Source organism: Watersipora subatra, chromosome 4 (assembly GCF_963576615.1).
Source record: "Watersipora subatra chromosome 4, tzWatSuba1.1, whole genome shotgun sequence".
In the NCBI taxonomy this organism is placed as follows: Eukaryota; Metazoa; Bryozoa; class Gymnolaemata; order Cheilostomatida; family Watersiporidae; genus Watersipora; species Watersipora subatra.
Genome location: NC_088711.1, coordinates 8,379,965 through 8,404,525, shown reverse-complemented (window position 1 = coordinate 8,404,525; position 24,561 = coordinate 8,379,965). Strand labels below are relative to the sequence as shown.

At 37.1% G+C, this 24,561-nt stretch overlaps 1 protein-coding gene and 1 pseudogene across 1 annotated transcript in view; both read right to left on the bottom strand.

The window, feature by feature from the left end:
- Window positions 1-714: 714 nt before the first annotated feature.
- LOC137393881 (WD repeat-containing protein 91-like) overlaps window positions 715-24,561 on the bottom strand; it is a 26,090-nt gene continuing 2,243 nt past the window's right edge. The window contains exons 4-17 of the mRNA XM_068080593.1: window positions 20,912-20,988; window positions 20,074-20,246; window positions 19,559-19,641; window positions 19,282-19,379; window positions 16,132-16,325; window positions 15,217-15,304; window positions 11,394-11,517; window positions 11,109-11,205; window positions 8,009-8,109; window positions 7,528-7,642; window positions 7,146-7,242; window positions 4,289-4,401; window positions 3,687-3,878; window positions 715-1,208 (exon numbers count right to left, since the gene is read on the bottom strand). Coding sequence (XP_067936694.1) covers window positions 1,062-1,208; window positions 3,687-3,878; window positions 4,289-4,401; window positions 7,146-7,242; window positions 7,528-7,642; window positions 8,009-8,109; window positions 11,109-11,205; window positions 11,394-11,517; window positions 15,217-15,304; window positions 16,132-16,325; window positions 19,282-19,379; window positions 19,559-19,641; window positions 20,074-20,246; window positions 20,912-20,988 — 1,699 coding nt within the window. The 3' untranslated portion in view covers window positions 715-1,061. The remainder of the gene's footprint in view (window positions 1,209-3,686; window positions 3,879-4,288; window positions 4,402-7,145; window positions 7,243-7,527; window positions 7,643-8,008; window positions 8,110-11,108; window positions 11,206-11,393; window positions 11,518-15,216; window positions 15,305-16,131; window positions 16,326-19,281; window positions 19,380-19,558; window positions 19,642-20,073; window positions 20,247-20,911; window positions 20,989-24,561) is intronic.
- LOC137392934 (uncharacterized) lies at window positions 9,095-10,147 on the bottom strand (annotated as a pseudogene).

Sequence of the window (24,561 nt, the reverse complement as noted above, 5' to 3'; positions counted from 1 at the left end):
TTTGTAAATTCTATCAATGCTTCACGAGTTCCTATCCCCTTTTGATATCCAATATGAGATTCTGCAATGTTTTCTTTAATAATGTAGTTATGGATTTGTTGGTTAATAAGATGCTCAAAGATTTTTGAGAAAACCGGCATAATAGAAATAGTCTATAGTTATTAGATAGCAGCTTATTGCCTTTGTTTTTAAATATAGGTAAAACTTTAGCGCATTTCATTTTTGTGGAAAAACACACTGCTTTATGCTCATGTTGAATATGTAGGCCAAAGATTTTGATAATTCAAGTGAACATGCTTTCACTAATTTCGCTGGAATTCCATCTATGCCTTCTGCTTTGTGTTCATTTAGATTTGCAACAACTGTCTGAACAGTACACTCATGAACTTTCACAAAATTAAAATCTGCGTACCTATTTATCCCTGAAGCTTGATGCTCTATATTGGTACTAGAAAAAGCTTGCGCAAGCCTGGCTCGTATTTCTGTAAAATAAGTGTTACATTCTGTAGCTATTTGTTTGTCATTCCATTGTTTTGTCTTTCGACACCATTTTAGCGGCCACTGTGCTAATGTAAGAAGACTGCATAAGCTGATACCCACACCCACGAACGTGCGATACAATAAAATTCTGCCTCAGTCATGAACAACGTATGTCAAAGCTGTCTGCCTTAAAACAGATTTTGAGGTATATGCAACCCCTATAATTGATTTGACTGCGACCTTTACCCAGTTTATAACAAATTTAGGCAGAGTGAACCATGCGATGCAGACAATAGAGGAAATACAATATGTGAGAATATACGGTTTAATTATCTTAAAACCTACGGATCAACGTAGAGCTAACCATAAGCGTTAGGCAAAGAATTGCAGCTAAAAATTAGCTACAGAAAACAATTAAAAAGCATGATTAGCACCAAAATAAAAACATCATCTCTTATTGGCAAAATGTTGAAAAGGATCGTCTGTTATGAATATAAATCTTTTTAAAAATAAAATTCAATTAAGACACGACATTGCAGAGGCTGACAACTCCGTGTTGACGGGAATAAGAGCTAAAGACATCATTGGAGAAGAGTGGTGAGCTTGAGCACACCAGACATGTCGGCGGCGAGACAAGTGTCAGTATCCATGGCAGCCCAGTCTACGGCAACGACGGGAGAGCCATGACCTCCGAGCAGCAGACTACGTTTCACCTCACCGTCCACTATCTTTAGAAGAGAACAATAACAATCAAAAAGCAATAATAATCGTTATGCATGCAAGCTCAACAGGCAATGTTGCGCTATTAGATCTTTCACAATAACACATGTTATCAATGTTTGAAACACTATTTAGATCGGTCTCTCAGTAAGTTATTCAAAAAGAGTTTTTGAATAATTCCTGAATAATTACTAGTGTAATTATATGCTAGACTAATAATAAAATAATTATATACCTAGTAACCTGCACTAACTATATTATATACCTAGTAACCTGCATTAACCATATTATATACCTAGTAACCTGCACTAACTATATTATATACCCAGTAACCTGCACTAACTATATTATATACCTAGTAACCTGCACTAACTATATTATATACCTAGTAACCTGCACTAACTATATTATATACCTAGTAACCTGCACTAACTATATTATATACCTAGTAACCTGCACTAACTATATTATATACCTAGTAACCTGCACTAACTATATTATATACCTAGTAACCTGCACTAACTATATTACATACCTAGTAACCTGCACTAACTATATTATATACCTAATAACCTGCACTAACTATATTATATACCTAGTAACCTGCACTAACTATATTATATACCTAGTAACCTGCACTAACTATATTATATACTTAGTAACCTGCACTAACTATATTATATACCTAGTAACCTGCACTAACTATATTATATACCTAGTAACCTGCACTAACTATATTATATACCTAGTAACCTGCACTAACTATATTATATACCTAGTAACCTGCACTAACTATATTATATACCTAGTAACCTGCACTAACTATATTATATACCTAGTAACCTGCACTAACTATATTATATACCTAATAACCTGCACTAACTATATTATATACCTAGTAACCTGCACTAACTATATTATATACCTAATAACCTGCACTAACTATATTATATACCTAGTAACCTGCACTAACTATATTATATACCTAGTAACCTGCACTAACTATATTATATACCTAATAACCTGTACTAACTATGTTATATACCTAGTAACCTGCACTAACTATATTATATACCTAGTAACCTGCACTAGCTATATTATTTACCTAGTAACCTGCACTAACCATTTAGCATTAGTTGATGAGTATTTGCACAATTGGAGAACCAAGTGCTAAACGTGCCCAAATCAGACTATAAAAAGTTGGTTTGTAGAATTTAAGAACCGTCCAATTAATTTTTGTAATTTTTCATGTTAGAATTGCTTCAGACTATCAAAATTTTTTAAAAAGTCAAAAAGATTCGATGAAATATACTTAACCATAAATTAAATATACTTAACAACTTCACAACTTAACTTTGTAAAATATGTGACTTGAGCACCTTTAACACAAAGTTTTTTAAAGACAAAAAACTTGAAACATCCAGAAATTAAATTAAGGTTTTTTCCTATCACAACATTCCTTTCATTCTGCCTGAAATCGTTGGAAGTGAGCTTCCTTATATGTTATTCATGCCCTTAAAGTTATCAGGCCCTCATAAGCCGTGACCACCCCTCCACTATCAATAGTAACTAGGAAATACATAATCATTGGAAACAATTCATGGAGACTGGAACTATTCATAGAAACAATGAGCCATAAAAGCTTTGTGCTTAAAAATATGCGGCTCTCTAGAGGTTAGCCTTTGATGATTTACACCAGACACAAAGTAAGGAGCAAGATGCAAGCTCACTACTTATCCATCACAGAAGTTCACCAATAACACGCAATATCAAATAGAAATATTACAGGAGTGATAACCCTATCCAGTCTCATCAATATATCTCATTGAAACACTGAATTAATCACTATATATCAATATCAGTGTTTGTTTGTCAATCTCATTTTCAATCTGTCATTCATCTATCCAGTTATAGCAATAAAGTTATAGAAACGAAAATCCACTTCGCACTGGATTTGAACTCGGAACTTCCAGTTTTGCAGACAGGCGTACTATCAGTTACCCGACATTACGCTAACCAACCAACTGACTGCACTATGGAATATGTGCACATCATACTTATTACACCCGCCAAGCTTCAATGCTGATTGGTTAAAATAGCGTGCATCAACTAGGATGCTTGAAGATCATGATTGCGTGAGAGATCATGACGCAATCTTTTTTTCCTAACGCTGGCTTCAGAGGGACGAACACGGCTACTATTATAATAAAAATTTAGACCAGCTTAAGTTACTCAAATTCATGGGGTAAAGAAACTTAGCCAATCAAAATATATTTTCTAAGCAAAAACTTTGTTTATTACCCGGTGCAACGCCGGGCATTCAGCTCGTTGTATATACAAATAAATGGCTATAGGAATATACTGGAAGTCACACAGCGAGTCTTGTTCTTTCTAAACCAACATATTTTATCATGTGATGTCCACTAACTAAGTTGAACAAAGTTTCAAAGGGTGTTACTTCATACGGACATCAGCTCTGCACAGACCTTGTATATGAGGGCGCTTGTCTTGTAGCAGCTCAGAAAATGTGTGTTGGATGGGTTGAGAGCGAATACTTTATCTTTTGGTGTTTGAATCTGCTTGTGGGAATTTTGCTGGAGGACATACGGCCCAGCTGCTCCGTCATGCAACGAAAATGACTGATACAGCCTACCACTCGATAAGTTCCACTGTGAAACCTGTTCAGAAATAGAAAAGTTACCAACTTTCTGCAATACTACTCCAAGACTACACTAGATGGTGCACTTGAGGATGGCCACTGTAAGAACTACAGGTGCAAAATCTCACTAGTTGAACATGAACAAAATGTTATCTAGTGTGATTAGCAGAGCCCAGTTTCCAACACACGTTGGACCAAACAAATAAGGAGCCGTTATAATTTTTATAAAACTTGCTTCAAAAATGTACTGTTTCTAATTTTTGTAGTATCATCAACATGTCTTTACATGACGATAATATGTAAACTGATAGAAATGATAACAATTATATACCGTACTTCTATAAATAAGTGAGTTAAGAAAGCTAATGTGAGAAAGGTTAGACTGCAACTAAAGTGCTGCATAATAAATACATAACAAGAAATATGCACCGTATTATCACTGTCTATTGTGAAGCAAGACAGTCCATCATGAGATAGCTGCATGTTATAGATTTTTCCAGAGTGAGCTTTCCATGTCTTTATAGCTTTGACTTGCCTCACATCTGCAATCATTACCATAGGACCATTATTAGATCTTGTAATAGGAAAGTTTGACCTAAATAAGAGGAGTTATGCTCCCATATGTATCTCAACGAGCTATAGTCTACATACTAAAGAAACCAGTTTTACCAGACAAATAAAATTTTACAAAAATGAAACCCGGGTAGTTTTTTGTGCATTTAACTTTAATAAGAGTGCATAGCTCCTAATGGACATCGGCTAGGAGTTATGTAAAGGGATACACGTAAGGCTTTCGAATTCCGATTGTGCACCTCACAATTGTAGGAGAGTTACAATACTTTATACCTTTATTGAGTACCTGTTCCGTTGACAGTAAATAAGCGTAAGGTTGGTGACACGCCTTTTTAAAAACTGTGGGCCGAGACCTTTGCAAATACAGTCAAACATGGAGAACTCGAACTTCACGGGACCGAGCAAAAGTGTTCGAATTATCAGAGCGTTCAAGTTATCAGAGCACTGTCACAAGTGCATGTATTTAACAAAAGATACATGTACATATACAAACTATAATATAAATCAAAAGCACAAATGGCTTGTTTCAAATTAAATGCTTCTAATGTAAAGTTTAAAACGTTTTCATGAAAAAGTATAGAGATTTTTCTATCACTTGAGATTGGTTTGTTGTTTGAGGTGATGTTATTGCCAGGACGTTTTTCAGATTGACATTGGCAAAACTTGATCGTTGTTGAAATGCTCAAAAGAAAAGACATTTTTTTCTTTTGGGGTTTTACCCACGATCAATTTTGCCGTTTTTTCTTGAAGTTTATGCAGATTACCTTACTTTACCTGGGATTCGTTAAGAGCAACACTCCGAGGCAGTTCAATTAGAAGTTTTACGAGGTTTTACGGTACATTCTATATCACTCACGCTTTTTTAATAGATACTTATTGAATGTACACACGTATTCTGTGTTTAGGTCAAACGATGAATAGTTTTTTGTAGCTCAGACAACGTATACGTTTAATTACAACATTTTTAAGACGTTTTAAACATTCAACATTCCGACGTTGATTCAACACGGAATCAACGTCGGAAAACTATTCATCACGGGCTAGCCGGGTCACGCACTCAAGGATTTTCGCCATGCACATACAAAACAACATGCGATTTTTGTTTTGTATGTGCGTGGCGAAAATCCTTGCGCGCGTGACCCGGCTAGCCCGTGCTATTCATCGTATCGCAGTATAAATCAAATTTCACCAAAGTTTTAGAAAAGTCGTTGACAAAAATATTTTGCCGATGGTGGTAATAACGACGCTTATGAATTACAAAAAGATGAAGTTTACCTCTATGGCTTTGAATAAAGTGATTTTCTAAAGCGATAACAACCGTTTCGGTAGCCGTTGGGCAAAAAAACAGTTCGAATTAACAGTGTTGAGTTCGAGTTATCTATAGCAATTTATCATTACATGGGAACGAACCAAAGGAAATGTTCGAATTAACCATGTGTTCGAGCTATCCGTGGACGAGTTATCCATGTTTGACTGTAGTTAAATATTAAATCCAAAACCAATAGAAAAGCTGTGACGATAGATCTTTATAACTATTTTAATGTTTGTTAAGCTATGATAATTAAACATTTGCTTATAAGAGGTTTAATGTCTACCAAAGTGTTCAAGTACACTCATTCACAGGTCATCAATAGAGTAATTGCTATATTGGTTACGTATCTTTTAAAGTGGCATATAGAAGATAACTCCCATGTTTATTGTTACCCATAGTACTAAACAAATGCTTATTGTGAACCCCGTTATAGGACGGATATTTCTGGCTATTTTATCTATGCATCCCTCTATACTGCATGAAGGTACCCCTCTATACTGCATGAAGATACCCTTCTATACTGCATGAAGGTACCCCTCTATACTGCACGAAGGTACCCCTCTATACTGCACGAAGGTACCCCTCTATACTGAATGAAGGTACCCCTCTATACTGCATGAAGGTACCCCTCTATACTGCATGAAGGTACCCCTCTATACTGCATGAAGGTACCCCTCTAAACTGCATGAAGGTACCCCTCTATACTGCATGAAGGTACCCCTCTATACTGCATGAAGGTACCCCTCTATACTGCATGAAGGTACCCTCTATACTGCATGAAGGTACCCTCTATACTGCAAGAAGGTACCCCTCTATACTGCATGAAGGTACCCCTCTATACTGCCTGAAGGTATCCCTCTATACCGGATGAAGGTACCCCTCTATACTGTATGAAGGTACCCCTCTATACTGCATAACGGTACCCCTCTATACCGCATGAAGGTACCCCTCTATACTGCATGAAGGTAGGGTATTTATGATAAAAATAGAACTAATTGCTGGCAGATTGGTAAAAGCTGCGTATAGGATTTACGGGTACCCTACTAACAATAGATATGTTTTAGATATTTTGTGATGCTAGGTTTTGTCTCTCTAGAGAATGCGAAAGAAATCCAACAGCACCCTAAGTGAGTAGGTGACAGCATTGAGAGATCACAGAAACATACACAACGAGTTCATGTTGTCTCACTAGTTAGCAGTCTCCCATCTACAAACTACAGCTTGGCATAATTCCAACAACTTTCATGCTTTACTCCAGCTTTCAATCAGCCTCTTTGAGTGATTTTTACTGAATGATCTAGATTGAGACCCCTCAAACTGTTGACTGTCATACTGAAACAAGATGTCGACCCACCATACTTTGACTTCTTATCACTCTGGAAACTAGGTAAAATGACTCACCAAATATCTTAAGGGTTCCATCCACACAGCCAGCCAGCAGATTGTTTCCATAATTAAAATACTCAACTGACTGGATAGCCTGGTCCTCCATGCAGAACTATGCAAAGAGACGAGAGTTGTGCACTCGCTGCATTATACCAAGGATAAACGCACAGGGCACCGCCTAGACACACATGTTTACTCGCAACGATTAATTAGGCATGGAAACAAAAAGACAATGCAAGAACTAGTATAAGTGGTGTTAAAAGCCATTCCTAACACCAAGTCCATTCCTTCTGGATAGTTGACATCAGAAGTGAAAAAGCCTTCACGCGGTGAACTGATAAAGTGCCTTTAGTAAACATCTTACCGACAAGAATACTCTGGTGCCACTCTAACCTACCTGTCGCGTGCCTGTTGCTATGCTGCAAATACTCAACAGTCCAGAGCTTGTTCCATTTACTAACGTTGAACACACAAAGTTATGTCCAATCAGGTCAACTGATAGGTCGGAAATTCTGCAGAACAAAACATGCGTATAGATAAACTATGACGTGTTTCTATATGTACCAACAGTCTTCATCTATATTTACTCAGTAAAATTATAATAACACAGTTGGATGCTTACAACAGGAATTAGAGTACAACTTTAAACAAAAGATTTGTATGCCAACCTACATCTGAAGTTGTTGCTTGTATTTTAGGTGCATGAATACAGCAGTCCAAACAGTTATACAAGCAGCAGGCAGCATTGAACTGCTGATCCTCAAAACATGATTGGTGTCTTTTATTCATAGCATAAAAAGCTAAGGGAACTTCCTGTCAGTATAAATGTCCATGGTAACTAATTGTTTCAGTGTAATTGATAGACACAATGAGCTTACTTTGTGTTTGACAAGCCTTCTGCTACTTTGATATCTACTAGAGATCGTTTCGTAGACGTCTCATATATCTTCACCATGTCTGGCTTTGCACCAATTAGCAGCTACAAAATGTGACAGAACGAAAGCATAACTTCATCAGCTGACATTAGCTATATTATACTTGAACCTCGCTAACAAACAACCTTTAATACGTACAAACTTGTTCTAGAGTGTTTATCAAGTGAAAGTATGTTTTTAGGATTTTAGGTCACTTATCTCCTGGCCACTTACCTCCCCTCAACCTTATACTCCCTGGTCACATACCCCCTAGGCTATATACCCCCAAGTCAATACCCCCACCCCGCATAACACATAATACAGTTTTTTAAATCAGTTAATTTTTGGTTTAAATCACATGAACCACTTGCTAATTTGTCATGGTTTAATTAATAGTTCATAATGAATAATTAAAAAAAAAAACACTTAAAAATAAATGCATTTATTTACAAACTAATCATGAAATTTTATTTTAATACAAACAGATAGTAATTTACATGTATTTGCAAAACATGTACATGTAGGGACATCAAAATGAAGTCGCCATAACCCAATGATAGCTGGTGAACCAGCATCAACACAAAGGCCAAAATATCGAGCTATATCGCAGAGACTACAGACAATAGTTGCGGACTATGAAAATAGACCAATTCTTGAATTCTTACGTGGTATAGCACACAATATTCAAATGTAACTTCATGATTGTCTAAAAATAAAATTTATTTTTAGACAATCATGAAGTTAAATTTGAATATTGTGTGCTATACCACGTAAGAATTCAAGAATTGGTCTATTTTCATAGTCCGCAACTATTGTCTGTAGTCTCTGCGATATAGCTCGATATTTTGGCCTTTGTGTTGATGCTGGTTCACCAGCTATCATTTGGGTTATGGCGACTTCATTTAGTGCTTGCTCTCTACGAAGTATGATCCAGAAATGCCAGAAGTTGGGATGGTAGGCGCTGATGTTTGCTTGCATGTGTCTGTGCCATCCTTCAACATTATTGTTTGTGCGAGGCAAATTGTTAACAACTTTTTCGTGAATACTCCACTATGTGTGAGGAAATCTTAGTTTACGTCGACTTCTACATTGTTGTCGCCCAATGAACGTGTCTTCAAAATAGTACACAACTGGTTGGCCGACTTCAGGTATGTTATCTGAAAATGTCTCAAATGAGTCCACGATGTCATTCACAGGCATGAATGCGAGAGCAGCCATAGAGCGGATACACATATTTATATCTACATCATTCTGGTACTGTACCGGGAGGCCTCCATTTTGAACTTTCCTGTAGATTGCCTGTGATAGATGATAAAAGCACTTCTGTATTGTAGTATCGGGAATACAGTGTAAAGTGCATTTTTAATAGCATTTTCGAAGTCTAACATTATGGACGTGGGAGATAATTCCGAGTTCAATGCGTTCACCTGTCGAAAGAGATTTTCGTATGTTGTTTGCTGTTTGTTGGGTAGTAGAGCATACACACAGGGTAGAATGCGATCTGCAGTAAGTGCATGAATTGTGAATCGCTGATAAAAGACACTTGGGACAACCTTGAATGTACCATCACAGAACCAGTGAGATAAAGTTTCGAGAACCTGGAAATATCTGTGTGTCGACAATAGTATAAGGTTTTCATCATCACCTCCATCATACAATAGAAAACCTTCTCCACTAATGTTACTTTGTATTCTTCAGCAATGACAATCTCCTCAGGGGTCTGGGGAACTGGGTGTGGGTTTCCCACATGCTGACGATATCTGCGTATTCCTCTGCGTATAGTGCGAATGGCTGGAATATGTGCAGAAGCTTGCTCTGGTATATTTTCAAGTTTTTGAGTGATAATTTGTTGGGCAGTTTCTTCAGTGTCTAGTACACGTCTTTTAACTGACTGACGCAGTTTCAGAGCCTCTGGACGACCAATTGAAACGGCGTGTGTCTGTTCGTTGGTCTTCCCAATAACTTCACCTTTCACTTTCAATTTAGCTTTGCATTGTTTATCATTCATATGACAACTCCATTTGCTAAATTTTTCTGCCTCACATATACGAATCCTTTATACACTAACTTCGAACCTTCTTTAGTACTAGTAATGAACTCCATGATAAATTTTATGATACTAATGGTACAACACATTTTTCAACTTATATGCATGCATTAACTGTCTTAGTTCTTTACAAGTTTTGCTTCAAAGAATCTATCCAACCCAGGATCAAGGGTATTGAGCACCTTTGATATGTACTCTGAGCAGTTCTATTATGCAACCCATTCTTGGTTGACATCTGTACTCATTGAATCAAAAGAATAATTAATTGTCTAAATTCCTTACAAGTTCAATTTCAAAGAATCTAATCTATGATCAAGGGTATCGCACTTACAATTAGTGCTTAGCGGAAACTCTTCAAAGATATCATGGGGAGGGGGTAATTCACCTGGGGAGTAATTGACCTAGAGGGTATATAGCCTAGGAGGGTATGTGACCAGGGGGTAAATGACTGGGGGTATATGGCTGGGAGGTACGTTGCCAGGGGGGTAAATGACTGGAGGTATACTATGACGGGGGGGGGGGGGGGGGGGGTGTTGGTGGTAAGTGGCCAGGGGGTAAGTCACAGGATACCTATTTTTAGACAATTTTCGCTGCAAAAAACCTCAACTGTGCAGAAACACCTTTTTGGCAGAGATTTCAGAGAGAGGTCTGCTAAACACAAGAGAAACCATAGCCAAGTTGAACACGAAACACCATACAGTAGCCACTCCTAAAATATAAACCTCTGGTAATGTAAATTCTACATACATGTACTGTAAAGAATTTATGCGAGGTTCAGTGAGTTTGGGAAAATCTTAGAAATGATGAGGCAAACTACATGTATGTTACTGTTTATATAATATAAAATCCCTATAGCGTAAATATTCCCAGAACAGGTTATTGTAGGAGCATCTACTGTACCTACTTCTACTGTGATATATAAATAGACACAATATCAGATGAGTCCAAGCAAACAAAAATGGCTCTAAAAAGACCGACTTGTCAATGACAAACATATGATGGTGCTCAAACACTGACCAGCTTGCCTGCACTGTCCACAAATTCTAGGCTGAGTACATTGCTTTTGGATATAACCGTAGCTATGGTCGTTGGCATCACTTCCCTGGTCCACACTCTAGTAATAGCGATATAACAGAGTGTCACCTTCATACAATGTTTGATTCTACTACACAACAAACTCTGGAATGAATGTTAATTTAGACAGTGTTTCTGTTACATCTCGGCAGTCAAGGCATACCCCTTATAGCAGAAAAAAACCATTTTGTCCTCCCTCTAAATACATGTAGATATATACTGACATACTTAATCACGTGATCAATGTCGGCGCTGGCGATCACACTGCCAGATTTACTAAACTTTGCATGGGTTATGGAGTTGGAGTGCTCTGTATATGTATGCTGTCCACTGATCACGTAGTCATGATGCACTGCAAGAAGCAAAACATGTGCAGTTTAAAAACACAAAATATTAAAAGCATCACCGAAGAATAAAACTAAAATTTAATTACCACTGAGCAGTCAGGCGGTGAGTAGGTGTTGATCATGGTTTGGATATCTCAGCTTCTCTTCTAAGACAACTATGTGCCTGAAAACGGATGGTTTACATCTCAAGTCGCGCATCTCCGCATAGCATTTTTGTCAATAACTCACAGGCTACAAGTGCCTTAGCTTTGAATTGGTACCAACATTAAATAAAGTGGTCATTAAGCGGGTTGTGTCTAAAAATACTACGATTGCCGGCAGTGAAGGTTGTTCCAAAATAAAAATGGAGTTTACTTTAAACTGAGAACTTATATCCAAAAAACTCCCTTGTAGTAATAAGGTAATGATAAAATCTCTAGTGCAAACCATCAATCTCTAGACGCAGATGTTTCTTGGACCCCATACTAAAGCACGCAAAATGTAAAGAGCCTCTGTTACAACTGGGGTAAGCATTAAGAGAATAACGAAAACTAATGGGTTGATTTGGTGACACAAGGCATGCCCGTATTAGCCACTCTAGGAAAGCTTGCAGAGAAAGAGTTACAGTCAATGACAGTGCAAAGAAAGTGCTACAGTTAATGACAGTGCAGAGAAAGAGTTACAGTTAATGACAGTGCAGAGAAAGAGTTACAGTCAATGACAGTGCAAAGAAAGTGCTACAGTTAATGACAGTGCAGAGAAAGAGTTACAGTCAATGACAGTGCAGAGAAAGAGTTAGTCAATGAGAGTGAAGAGGAAGTGTCACAGTCAATGTCAGTGCAGAGATAGAGTTACAGTCAATGATAGTGCAGAGAAAGAGTTACAGTCAATGACAGTGCAAAGAAAGAGTTACAGTTAATGACAGTACAGAGAAAGAGTTACAGTCAATGACAGTGCAGAGAAAGAGTTACAGTTAATGACAGTGCAGAGAAAGAGTTACAGTTAATGACAGTACAGAGAAAGAGTTACAGTCAATGACAGTGCAGAGAAAGAGTTAGTCAATGAGAGTGAAGAGGAAGTGTCACAGTCAATGTCAGTGCAGAGATAGAGTTACAGTCAATGATAGTGCAGAGAAAGAGTTACAGTTAATGACAGCACAGAGAAAGAGTTACAGTTAATAACAGTGCAGAGAAAGAGTTACAGTTAATGACAGTACAGAGAAAGAGTTACAGTTAATGACAGTGCAGAGAAAGAGTTACAGTTAATGACAGTACAGAGAAAGAGTTACAGTCAATGACAGTGCAGAGAAAGAGTTACAGTCAATGACAGTGCAGAGAAAGAGTTACAGTTAATGACAGTACAGAGAAAGTGTTACAATTAATGAAGTACAGAGAAAGAGTTACAGTTAATGACAGTGCAGAGAAAGAGTTACAGTTAATGACAGCACAGAGAAAGAGTTACAGTTAATGACAGTGCAAAGAAAGTGTTAATGACAGTACAGAGAAAGAGTTACAGTCAATGACAGTGCAGAGAAAGAGTTACAGTTAATGACAGTGCAGAGAAAGAGTTACAGTTAATGACAGTACAGAGAAAGAGTTACAGTCAATGACAGTACAGAGAAAGAGTTACAGTTAATGACAGTGCAGAGAAAGAGTTACAGTTAATGACAGTGCAGAGAAAGAGTTACAGTTAATGACAGTACAGAGAAAGTGTTACAATTAATGAAGTACAGAGAAAGAGTTACAGTTAATGACAGTGCAGAGAAAGAGTTACAGTTAATGACAGTACAGAGAAAGAGTTACAGTTAATGACAGTACAGAGAAAGAGTTACAGTTAATGACAGTGCAGAGAAAGAGTTACAGTTAATGACAGTACAGAGAAAGAGTTACAGTTAATGACATTACAGAGAAAGAGTTACAGTTAATGACAGTGCAGAGAAAGAGTTACAGTTAATGACAGTACAGAGAAAGAGTTACAGTTAATGACAGTGCAGAGAAAGAGTTACAGTTAATGACAGTACAGAGAAAGAGTTACAGTCAATGACAGTGCAGAGAAAGAGTTACAGTTAATGACAGTACAGAGAAAGAGTTACAGTCAATGACAGTGCAGAGAAAGAGTTACAGTCAATGACAGTGCAGAGAAAGAGTTACAGTTAATGACAGTACAGAGAAAGAGTTACAGTCAATGACAGTGCAGAGAAAGAGTTACAGTCAATGACAGTGCAGAGAAAGAGTTACAGTTAATGACAGTACAGAGAAAGAGTTACAGTTAATGACAGTGCAGAGAAAGAGTTACAGTTAATGACAGTACAGAGAAAGAGTTACAGTCAATGACAGTGCAGAGAAAGAGTTACAGTCAATGACAGTGCAGAGAAAGAGTTACAGTTAATGACAGTACAGAGAAAGAGTTACAGTCAATGACAGTGCAGAGAAAGAGTTACAGTTAATGACAGTACAGAGAAAGAGTTACAGTTAATGACAGTGCAGAGAAAGAGTTACAGTTAATGACAGTACAGAGAAAGAGTTACAGTCAATGACAGTGCAGAGAAAGAGTTACAGTCAATGACAGTGCAGAGAAAGAGTTACAGTTAATGACAGTACAGAGAAAGTGTTACAGTTAATGACAGTACAGAGAAAGAGTTACAGTTAATGACAGTACAGAGAAAGAGTTACAGTTAATGACAGTGCAGAGAAAGAGTTACAGTTAATGACAGTACAGAGAAAGAGTTACAGTAAATGACAGTGCAGAGAAAGAGTTACAGTTAATGACAGTGCAGAGAAAGAGTTACAGTTAATGACAGTACAGAGAAAGAGTTACAGTAAATGACAGTGCAGAGAAAGAGTTACAGTTAATGACAGTACAGAGAAAGAGTTACAGTTAATGACAGTGCAGAGAAAGAGTTACAGTTAATGACAGTACAGAGAAAGAGTTACAGTCAATGACAGTACAGAGAAAGAGTTACAGTTAATGACAGTACAGAGAAAGAGTTACAGTTAATGACAGTGCAGAGAAAGAGTTACAGTTAATGACAGTACAGAGAAAGAGTTACAGTCAATGATAGTGCAGAGAAAGAGTTACAGTCAATGACAGTGCAGAGAAAGAGTTACAGTTAATGACAGTACAGAGAAAGTGTTACAGTTCATGACAATGCAGAGAAAGAGTTATGGTGAATGACAGTGCAGAGAAAGAGTTACGGTCAATGACAGTGCAGAGAAAGAGTTACGGTCAAAGACAGTGCAGAGAAAGAGTGATAAAGCTCTTAACTCTCGTGCGACATGGCCCCAAAATTGGGCATAATACCTTACGATAAGGAAATATGACCCGCAAACACAAAAAGTGTGTGTTGTAACCAACTTATTATAAATTGAACCACATTTTCTTTTTAGAATTCCACTTTTCTTAGCTAGGTTTGCGCAGAATAGTGAAGCTATTTACAGAAGAAAGCTAGAGAAAGAGACACCATGCGCAGAAGTCGGTAAATGCGTTTAAAGGCACCGCATTTACAACTCGACAACAAAGTGCTAGCACGCGGAGTTACGCCATGCACATGGGCTGCGGAGTTACGCCATGCACATGGGCTGCGGAGTTACGCCATGCACATGGGCTGCGGAGTTACGCCATGCACATGGGCTGCGGAGTTACGCCATGCACATGGGCTGCGGAGTTACGCCATGCACATGGGCTAGTTTAAAAAGTTTTCAATGCTGCTGATAACATCATCTTACCTTCCTCTGATTCTGTGATGGTGACCATCTCCTGTTCCTTGGCCTCGAGCAGGCTTGTGTAGGACACAGCTGAGCTAGATGGACTAACCTAAACATGTAAAGTACAATAAGCTTATGAGAATGTTGCAGATTCACGAGATATGCACATCATCTACTTATTTATAGTTAACTATAAAAACATACAGCTAAATAAAACTGTTGCAATATACACATTGTAGCATGAGAAAAGTGTGCCGTGCCCAAACTCGAAGGCTGGGATAAAAAAACTTATCCTCTGGCTAGTAGCTGCAGCAGACCAGAGATGTCAGTATATTTACACCTGTTCCTACCAGCGGATTACATCTGTGTACTGCCGAGAGAGAGATTTTAGTAGCGCAAAAGCTACTGCTCCTCAAAACCTTTTGCGTGCAATTTTATGGAAATAGAAAAATCAGGGCAGACCCAGGCTGAGATACAAATATGTTTGTTAAGCGTAATACGAAATTGAGAGAACTAGACACAAACAGATGGCAGGAAAAGACGGAAAACAAGAGCTGCATGGAAGACAGTGATAAAGCCTATATCATAAAACAGTCATTGTCAAAATGACTGACTGAGAAAGAGAGAGAGAGATATAGAGAGAGGGAGGGAGTATAGAGAAAGGTGAACAGACAAATTATACAGGGAGCATGATAATAAGCATATGCGAGTAAGCTAATCACAACAATTCTATCCGAGTCCATACTAAACTAGGTCACACAGTACATAAGAACTTGGAATACTAGGGTATCACAAACCTTAGCCTTGGACTACGGTTCACAAAGAGAAACTGTTACCAACATTCACATGATATATCGGCCAGCAGCATGAATCTGATGATGCAATAGTATTTTAGCTATCAGCACGCTAAACAACAAAGGAAAGATAACTCCACACCTTACTAGAGGTCGCTAACAAAGCCTGTCTCATCTCATTGTGATCTCCTGAGTTGGGACGACGTGACTTGGTAAGAGAACTGTTGGGCAGACTAGATGTCGCTGTCGAAGATAGTCTTGAACTTTCTGTAGTTTGTGGTGCACTAAATGATGAGTTGATTGCCTGGGTAATGAGACTTTTTCCTTTAGCCTTGGCTGAAACATCAATAAAAAAAATATATGTAATCAATTTCAACCATTTACATGCTGGTTAACAGTGGCAGCAGTCAGATCAGCCGCTGTTACTGGCTCATTGTCAACATTTTATTTTGTTAATGCTTCGACTTGCACTTGAGAAGCTTGCATACAGTTTGGTAATCTTGTTAATAGAAGGCGAAAGGAAGTGAAACACCACGACTCGTTACAAATGGTTACCGTTTGTGTAGGCATACCTTCAAAGATCAAGCATGATATCTGCTACATTTACCGCAAGCAGAGGCTGTGCATGTTTTTAAATACATTGTTGATATATAAACTCTCCGTGATCTTGGCTGGACATGTCTGAGTCCAGTAGCAAGGGAACCTCAACAACCGGAGACCAATTTAGGGTTGGATGTCATTCCTGTCATCGGAGGTGACCCTTTTTGGGAATTGAACCCCGACCTGCTGTTCACAAGTCTAGAAGTTTTACTGTTATACTACAAGACATTCAAGTAGTTGGGATGGTTGCTGCTCAAAACCTAGCCTGTCTAGACAAACTGTTGTTTTTTGCGGAGTTGTCCCCCGTCGAGTGGGCGAGCAACAACAGCTTGTCACAAGATGTACTGCACCTGATGCATCAGCTGCACTAGTAGGGGAGTTGTTCTCTTCCGTTTATGCGGCTTGGTTTGGATGTTATGTCGGTCGCTCCATTGGTAATCATAACAGATTTCGCGCAAAAATTTATGTAGAAAAATTAAGATAAGAGCGTTTAACTCGCGACCCGTCTCTGCAGTAAACTACAGTAGACTTTGAGAACTTAGGCAACAACAGCGACTAAACATTTCGTTATTTGTGCGCTCAGTCAGTTTTATTTTTGTATCAGTCAGTTTTATTTGTTCTTATTGATTTTATTTTCAATTTATTTTGTTCTCAAGTTCCACTAAAGTTTATCACATTGACTGGTCTTTGATTAAACGTTGTAATCTTATTTTTTTCTACGTAAATTTTTGCGTGAAATCCGTTATTATTACCAATGGAGCGACCGACATAACATCGCAGCCAAGCCGCGTAGACGGAAGAGAACAACTCCCTATATGTGCAGCTGATGCATCAGGTGCAGTACGTTTTGTGACAAGCTGTTGTTGCTCGCCCGCTCGACGTGGGACAACTCCGCAAAAAACAAAAGACAGGCTACTCAAAACCCCACACTAGCTAAATAAATGTGCATCACTGTTAATGATTCACCGTATAGATGATAATAGGTTTGCAGCCCTAATAACAAAGAAAGTGTAGCTCAACACAAAAATGATAAAATTAAATCAAAACATTTTACCTTTTGAAGCTGATCATTTCCATGGTAAAACCTTCACACGCCTACATGCTATCAAAATGGTTTGTTCACAATTATTGTGGCACATAAAATGCAAGCAAAGATAGACATGAAACAAAAAAAAATAACAGGATCAAACAAACATCCTCTACAGCACAGGTGTCAAACACATGGCCCGTGGGCCACATGTGGCCCGCCACCTCATTTTATATGGCCCCTGGTTCATTCGCACGAGACGGTGTTAACTCCCGTATTTATAACGTTGCTAGGCACCCCAACGCGAGTTATCTTGCTTCTGAAGTTCATCTATTCCTTGTATCGTTATTTTTAAATTACATAAGAATAATTTTGATTAGTCAGAAAGAAAATTTTCTGGCTAATCGAACAAAGGTACAAATATGCCTCAATGATCTCTCTGGCAAAAGTTACAACTAAAATACTACACCCAATTCGACATTTAGCTAAACCGAAAATCATCCGCAGTCACTTAAAAATTTATCGTTTGCGATCAACTTTTTCAACTCCAGAAGTAAATATGCAGATTCAGAAGGGGTAAGACAGTGAAAGACTGCATTAATCAAATCTAAACATTATTTTTAATGTTTCAAAAATTTTACTAACATTTAATTTTTTCAATTTGAATCGTTATGCTCGAATAAAAATGCCCTTTTTAGGCTGTCAGCCGTAGTCAGACTAAAGTTATCATTCAATCTCGATAGGATCATATTGATTCTTAGAGCTGCCCCTGAAGTCTGAAAAGTCAAGAACAGAGTTACTGAACATATTTTTATTATTTGAAACATGTTTATGGCAGTTTATTTGAGTTATATTGGGATGTAGATTTGCTATGCTTTGAAGGATAATACTCGCAAGGAAAAATTTGAAATTATAGTTTCGTGATTTTCATGTTCACGAATAACTGTACATGTATAAATAATATTCATAACTTTGTATTGTATGTAATAAATAAATAATTTTAGTCAAACACTGTATACTTTGCAATTTTTTTTGTGCAAGTCTAACTTTGTTTAGCAAATAGCCAATAATTTTTTGATTTTTTGCTGCTTACATATTGATTTTGTGTTGCTGCTGTAACAATTATTTAGTGTTTGCAAGTTTAATGTGTGTATGCAAACAAATTCATGTTCTTAGCAGCTCAAAATTTTTGATTTTACTGAAAGTATGCCCGTGTTAATGGGTATTGTGTAATTTTTCTGATTTTTTTTCGAAAACAAGTGCTCTCCATGTTTTGCTGTGCAACTGTTCTGTTTGCAACTTTAAGTAATAAAGTCAGAGTTATTTAATATCAAAGACTAGTTAAAGTTATTTTACATTATTTGATTACATTTCGTTACAATTGTAAGTTACATCTGGCCCTTTGAGGACAGCCATTATGCTGATGTGGCCCTCGGTGAAAATGAGTTTGACACCCCTACTCTACAGTTACTATTTTAAAGATCTATTGGACAACTTGGAGACACTACATGCAGTGGCAGAGCTAAAATAAGTGAGAGGATGCGAGGCAAAATGTTAGTGATACAAATTCCACAGCGCTGGGTTTAACATATTACCAAATTAATGATCTGCCATGGGAAGCCTTTGTGTGCCATTTACTACTTGAGATACATAACTGTTACTAACCGGTAGATACGGAGTTGTTCCCCTTGAGCTTAGCGAAGCTTTTTGCTACAGTTGACTTGCCCTTTTTAGATGCAGCAGGCTCCTCTACTGTGATGGACCTAAAGCAACATTTTGCATTTTTTTGGCGCTAACAATGTTAACAATGGTATAAAAATTATAATTAAATTTTAATATATTTAATCTTAAGTGGTAAATCAACATTGACAATACTTTCACATAACTTTTAGCATTCAAAACTGAAGTAGAAATGTAAGGTCAGTCTTGCACGCGGACGTACTGTGATAAGGTATAGAAATCATCAACCATATCCATGGAGCCTCGCAACATTCCTGGCTTTATTTTTCTTCGACCACTTTCGGGCTAAAAAACAACTCTTCCAAATATATTATTGAGCAAATTTTTGTCATCAATGACTGTGGAGCTTCTCACCCCTTGGCACAGTTTTAAACATACAAAAGTAAATTTCAACCCTACTTAGCCATACCATGGCAACCAACAATATCCTACAAGTACTAGCAGTCCAACTAAAACACTTGACTCTCACTTGTAGAGAGTCATATAACAGTGGCACCCTTCCAACTGCAATATAGTAGTAGACTTCGTCACTTCTATAGAGCACGCAATATTTGGAGAAGAATAGTACAGTGTAAATATGTAAAACTTATAATCCACTTAAAATATTCTATGGTAAGATAAGTAGAGAGTAGCTTGAGATCCTAGGTACAAATAGACATAACCATAAACAGACAAGTAGAAGAGCTAAATGCACTGCAGAAAAATTTGGTGTCTGACCCTCAGCTGTACTGCGGAGTGTCTGTGCATGTCCATCAGTGACGGAGTTGGCATCGATTGGAATATCACGCTGAGATAGTTGAAGAGAGAAAGCTGCAAAGCGTCTTGCCATTGTTTGGTGAAACACGTCGCAAAAGCATCATTGGTCTCCGGATGCTTTATGAATGGCAATGCTACAACAGACTAGTTGCAATATAATGAAGGATGATGGAGAGACCTTCTGCAAATAAATCATCAAGTCTCTCTCTCTCCTCTCCCTCCTCTCTCCCATTCCTCTCCCTCCCCTCTCTCCCTCTATCTCTCCCCCTCTCCCCCTCTCTCTCTGTCAGCCGTTTCAACAATGACTGTCTCATGGTTTAGGCTTTATCACTGAGTTATATGCTGCTGCTCTGTTTTCCAAAGATTTTTAAATTTTTCAAAAGAAATGAAGAATAGAGTGTGGGATATATATCAAAGCATATCATAAATCACTACAGAACTGTTTAGTATTTGGTTGGGTTACACTCCTAGCCAGTTGACAGCAAGGTCAAAAGTTGAAACAGCCTGTGAGCTGTGATTGTTAAAAACAGTGATGATGGTAAGTGCCAAAGACTAGTGTAAATTGATCTTTAATTTAACACACATAGAAATTGTTTACGTGTATATTATATTATACATTATTATATTTCTGTGAAGATGTTGTATTTAAATGCCAAAGGTCATGTAAGCAAAAGGAGTACTAAATAATAGCTAGAAAAAGTTGTCTCCGAAAATGCCCAGTGCCATTGACACGAACAAAGAAATAACCAAATTGAGAAAGTGTCAAATACATCCAAGAATAAAACCTGTAGAAGCTTACCAAACCAATCCTTCCACTCGGGATGAGGCTGGAGCTCCGACGCCATCTTAGAAAAAAACTCTGACACTTTCTCAGGCCTAAAAAATCAGAAAAACTAATGAACATCTGTTGAATGTGCCCTAAAAGGCTTGTTAAACTCGTTTTAACCTGTTATTCTCCCAATTAAAAAGCAGTCTAAACAGCAAAAGCAGTGGCTTTACTAAAAAAACGGCAGACTCTAGCCTATTTGACCTGAACACATCAAAGCTTTTTAAAAAGTTTATTCAATTTAAATTAAGACGTTCTAATTTGCAATGACGATGTTAAGCGGTGTTCAGACTATGTTATTGGGCAAGGCCAGGCATAGTGTCAATTAGGCATAGTGCACATAGGCAATTTTGTTTCTACCTTTTGTGATCATAATTTTCTGTCAATTAGTGAGTAAACATGTTCAGACATACAGAAACGTGAACATTTTTATAATAAAATCTTCTCTCATGATGATATGGGGCATGCAAGTAGACTTTTTTGGTATCGAGGTGTGACACTAGGAGCAATCGGTTATTTTCTCCCAAACTTTGCCATTCATTGTGAAATAAAGTGTGCTTTTCTTTTATAATCAATACAAAAGTAGATTTTGTAGCCAGGGTGTTTTTTCTTAACAAATGCAATTCTTCCTTACCATTCAGGCGAGCAAAAAATAGTTTGTCCCGTGTGTCACATTTTTAGTGCATTTAGTTGCAGCCTGTTCTTCCTAAGCTATCTGAAGTAAAAAAATTTAATCTATAATTTGATTTTGGGCTGCTGTACCTCGGCCAAATTCCCCAATTCGCTGAAAATATGGCAAGTTTCTGTTTTATAGGCACATACATGTAGAAGTATTTGTGATGCGCGGGACATTTTTATTAGTACGATGATGTCTGCCTTTGTTTGAGATTTCATTTTGATACCTAGCATGTAAAAGCAACACTTGATATTCTAAGTCACCAAAGCCAGTTTCTTTGAGAGAAATGAAAAATTGGAATTAATTTGTCATGTCTTGTAACTCAGAACATGGAATTTGTCAATATCACCCTACTGATACACCTTGGGGTGATGCAGTCAAATTATGAGGTAATCTTTGAACACATGTGTGTTTGTAAAGTATGGTTACAAAAATTACGTCACATGGCAAAGGTGCAAGAGATGGTATTGAAGGACATCGAACAACAGGTTCTAATGGTTGTGTGCCGGAAAAGGTGATGCCAACAATAACTTCTAAATTAGTGAAACCAATGAAGATGTTCTCCATCTCAAAAGATAAGATTACTGAAACAGCGCAGATCTGCAAAGAACCCTGGTCCATGGTGCCTATAGTTCGTGGCATTCAATTTTGCCATCACATAGCAAATAAAAAGATAGTGATGTTGTTCTGATGAAATGGTGTCCTCCCTGACAGCCAATTCCGCACACAGAGCGGCGAACCTAACCAAAGGGTAACTCCAAGAGATATTTCACCAACACTAACTCAGTTTTCACCACAAATGTTGGTCGCATCGGCTTATGACTCTGAAGTCAACATTGGAGAAATTCTCACAGCGGAAACCAATGAAAGTAGCTACACTATAAAGTACATGCACAGTGCGTGCAAGAAATTCATGCGGTCAAACCCCAACGAAAAAAGAAACACCCAGAGGAACTTTTCTCTTAAAGCATCTCTAGTTATTGCAACAGTGGGAACTATCAGGTCACCGAGATACTTTTGCTAGAAAAAGAAGAAATGATAACGGCAGAATTCAATGATTTAAAAAAATAAGTCTGACAATCTTTGAATCGTATGTGTTTTACGTTCCATGTTTAAATAAAATAAGTATAATAGATACCAATTTTAAATTATTAGCTGATTTACCACATGTATATCGATGTTGTAACTTCAAATTGTGACAATTTGTTGTCTAATAACTGCAAAATGTAGAAAAATTCTGGATTTTTCATAATGTTATTTTTGTCCCGCGCGTCACAGTTGGTTGCTTTCTTTCAAACCTCACAGAATCATTAAACTTAGGCCTGAAAACAAAACAGTACATATTTCTTGTAGGAGGGTAGTAGAGATATGAGCATGTCAAACAATAATGTCATGAGTCAAAATTTTCAGAAGATTTTTGCAATTGATTGCAAATTAGTTTTTCATGTCAAATTATGGTCCCCCGCATCACAGCAGCTTTAATATTTAATAATTCTTCAATCCATTGCATGAAAAGGCTGAAATCTCATTCAGTGATAGTTGGTGTCAAGTGCTGCCTAAAACAGCAAAAATTACAGCAAAAGTTCACATTTGGGCTGTAAAGTATGCGAGAAAGCATTCAAATGTCCCGCATGTCACAATCAGGCCAAAGATGGCTTTACCCTATTGCTGTTTTATGACTGCCAATCCGGCTGCACTGTACTAGATAAAAACTCGTTATTGTTATTTATCTAAATAATATGATAAGTTGTTTATTGTTCTGTGTTAACAGCAACTGTACGACAATTTGCAGAACTGATAAAGAATAGCAATGAACAGTATGAATAGCAGAACAACGAAAACAAGCTTTCAAATAGCATAAGAAAAAGGCACTTGTAGTTTGACCATTTCAGCCGACATGAATTACAGTGTAATATTAACAATGTCAAATTACAGAAAACTAATTAATATAGATAAATCATAATATACATATATAAATAACAATAGTTATCATCATTAATTTCAATAAACTTATATATTTATTTGCTGATCTTCAAATGACAAACTAACACTTTTATATATCTCATTATACATACTTAATCTGATGTTTTATTTGAATCACTTTTCTAAATAACTATTTCAAAGTCAACGTGCCATTGCATTTTATCCTCCGCACACAAGTTGCTTCTCTTTAAAGTTTCCCACTCTTAATAATAACAGCTCCAGAGAACATTTTTGCTCATTATATTGTATTAACCCTTCATAGACTTATAAAACCCTTCATAGACTTATAAAACCCTTCATAGACTTATAAAACCCTTCATAGACTTATACAACTCTTCATAGACTATGAAAAAATATATGAAACTAGCGATCAGCTAATTTACTTTGAGAACTGCTATGTTATAGCCTGTGTGACAAATTATGAGAAAAAGTAAACCTGCTAAATATTTATTTTACTAAGTCTCTATATTTAGCTTCATGTACATTTACCTCATTTCATAACCAGTAGCATCAATAGTATTAGTAATTAATTATCATTATTAATTAATAATGATTTAAAAAATAAAGGAATATAATAGTAACACAGTACTTCACAGCATCAGCTCATGCAAAGAAATGTCCAACTTTCTTCTATGACAAACACACCATTGTATTCTTCATGTATAATATATAATATAATAACCTTTCCTTCAACTTGCTTACAAAAGAATATATGTCTAGTGCTTGTATTAATAAACCTTTTTTTTAAATACCAGGCAAATGACTAATGAGAAGCCAAAACAAATATTTCATATCAGTAAAACTACCAGAGGCTTAAAAACTGGTAGCAATTTGTGAAGTCACAGAGCTATGCCACAGAGAAGTAAAAATAGGTAAGTAAAAATTAAAACGACTCGTACATTCTGACTGCTCAAAGCTATTTTCATGGTTACATGTATACTCTCATTGAATCTCAATGATTGAC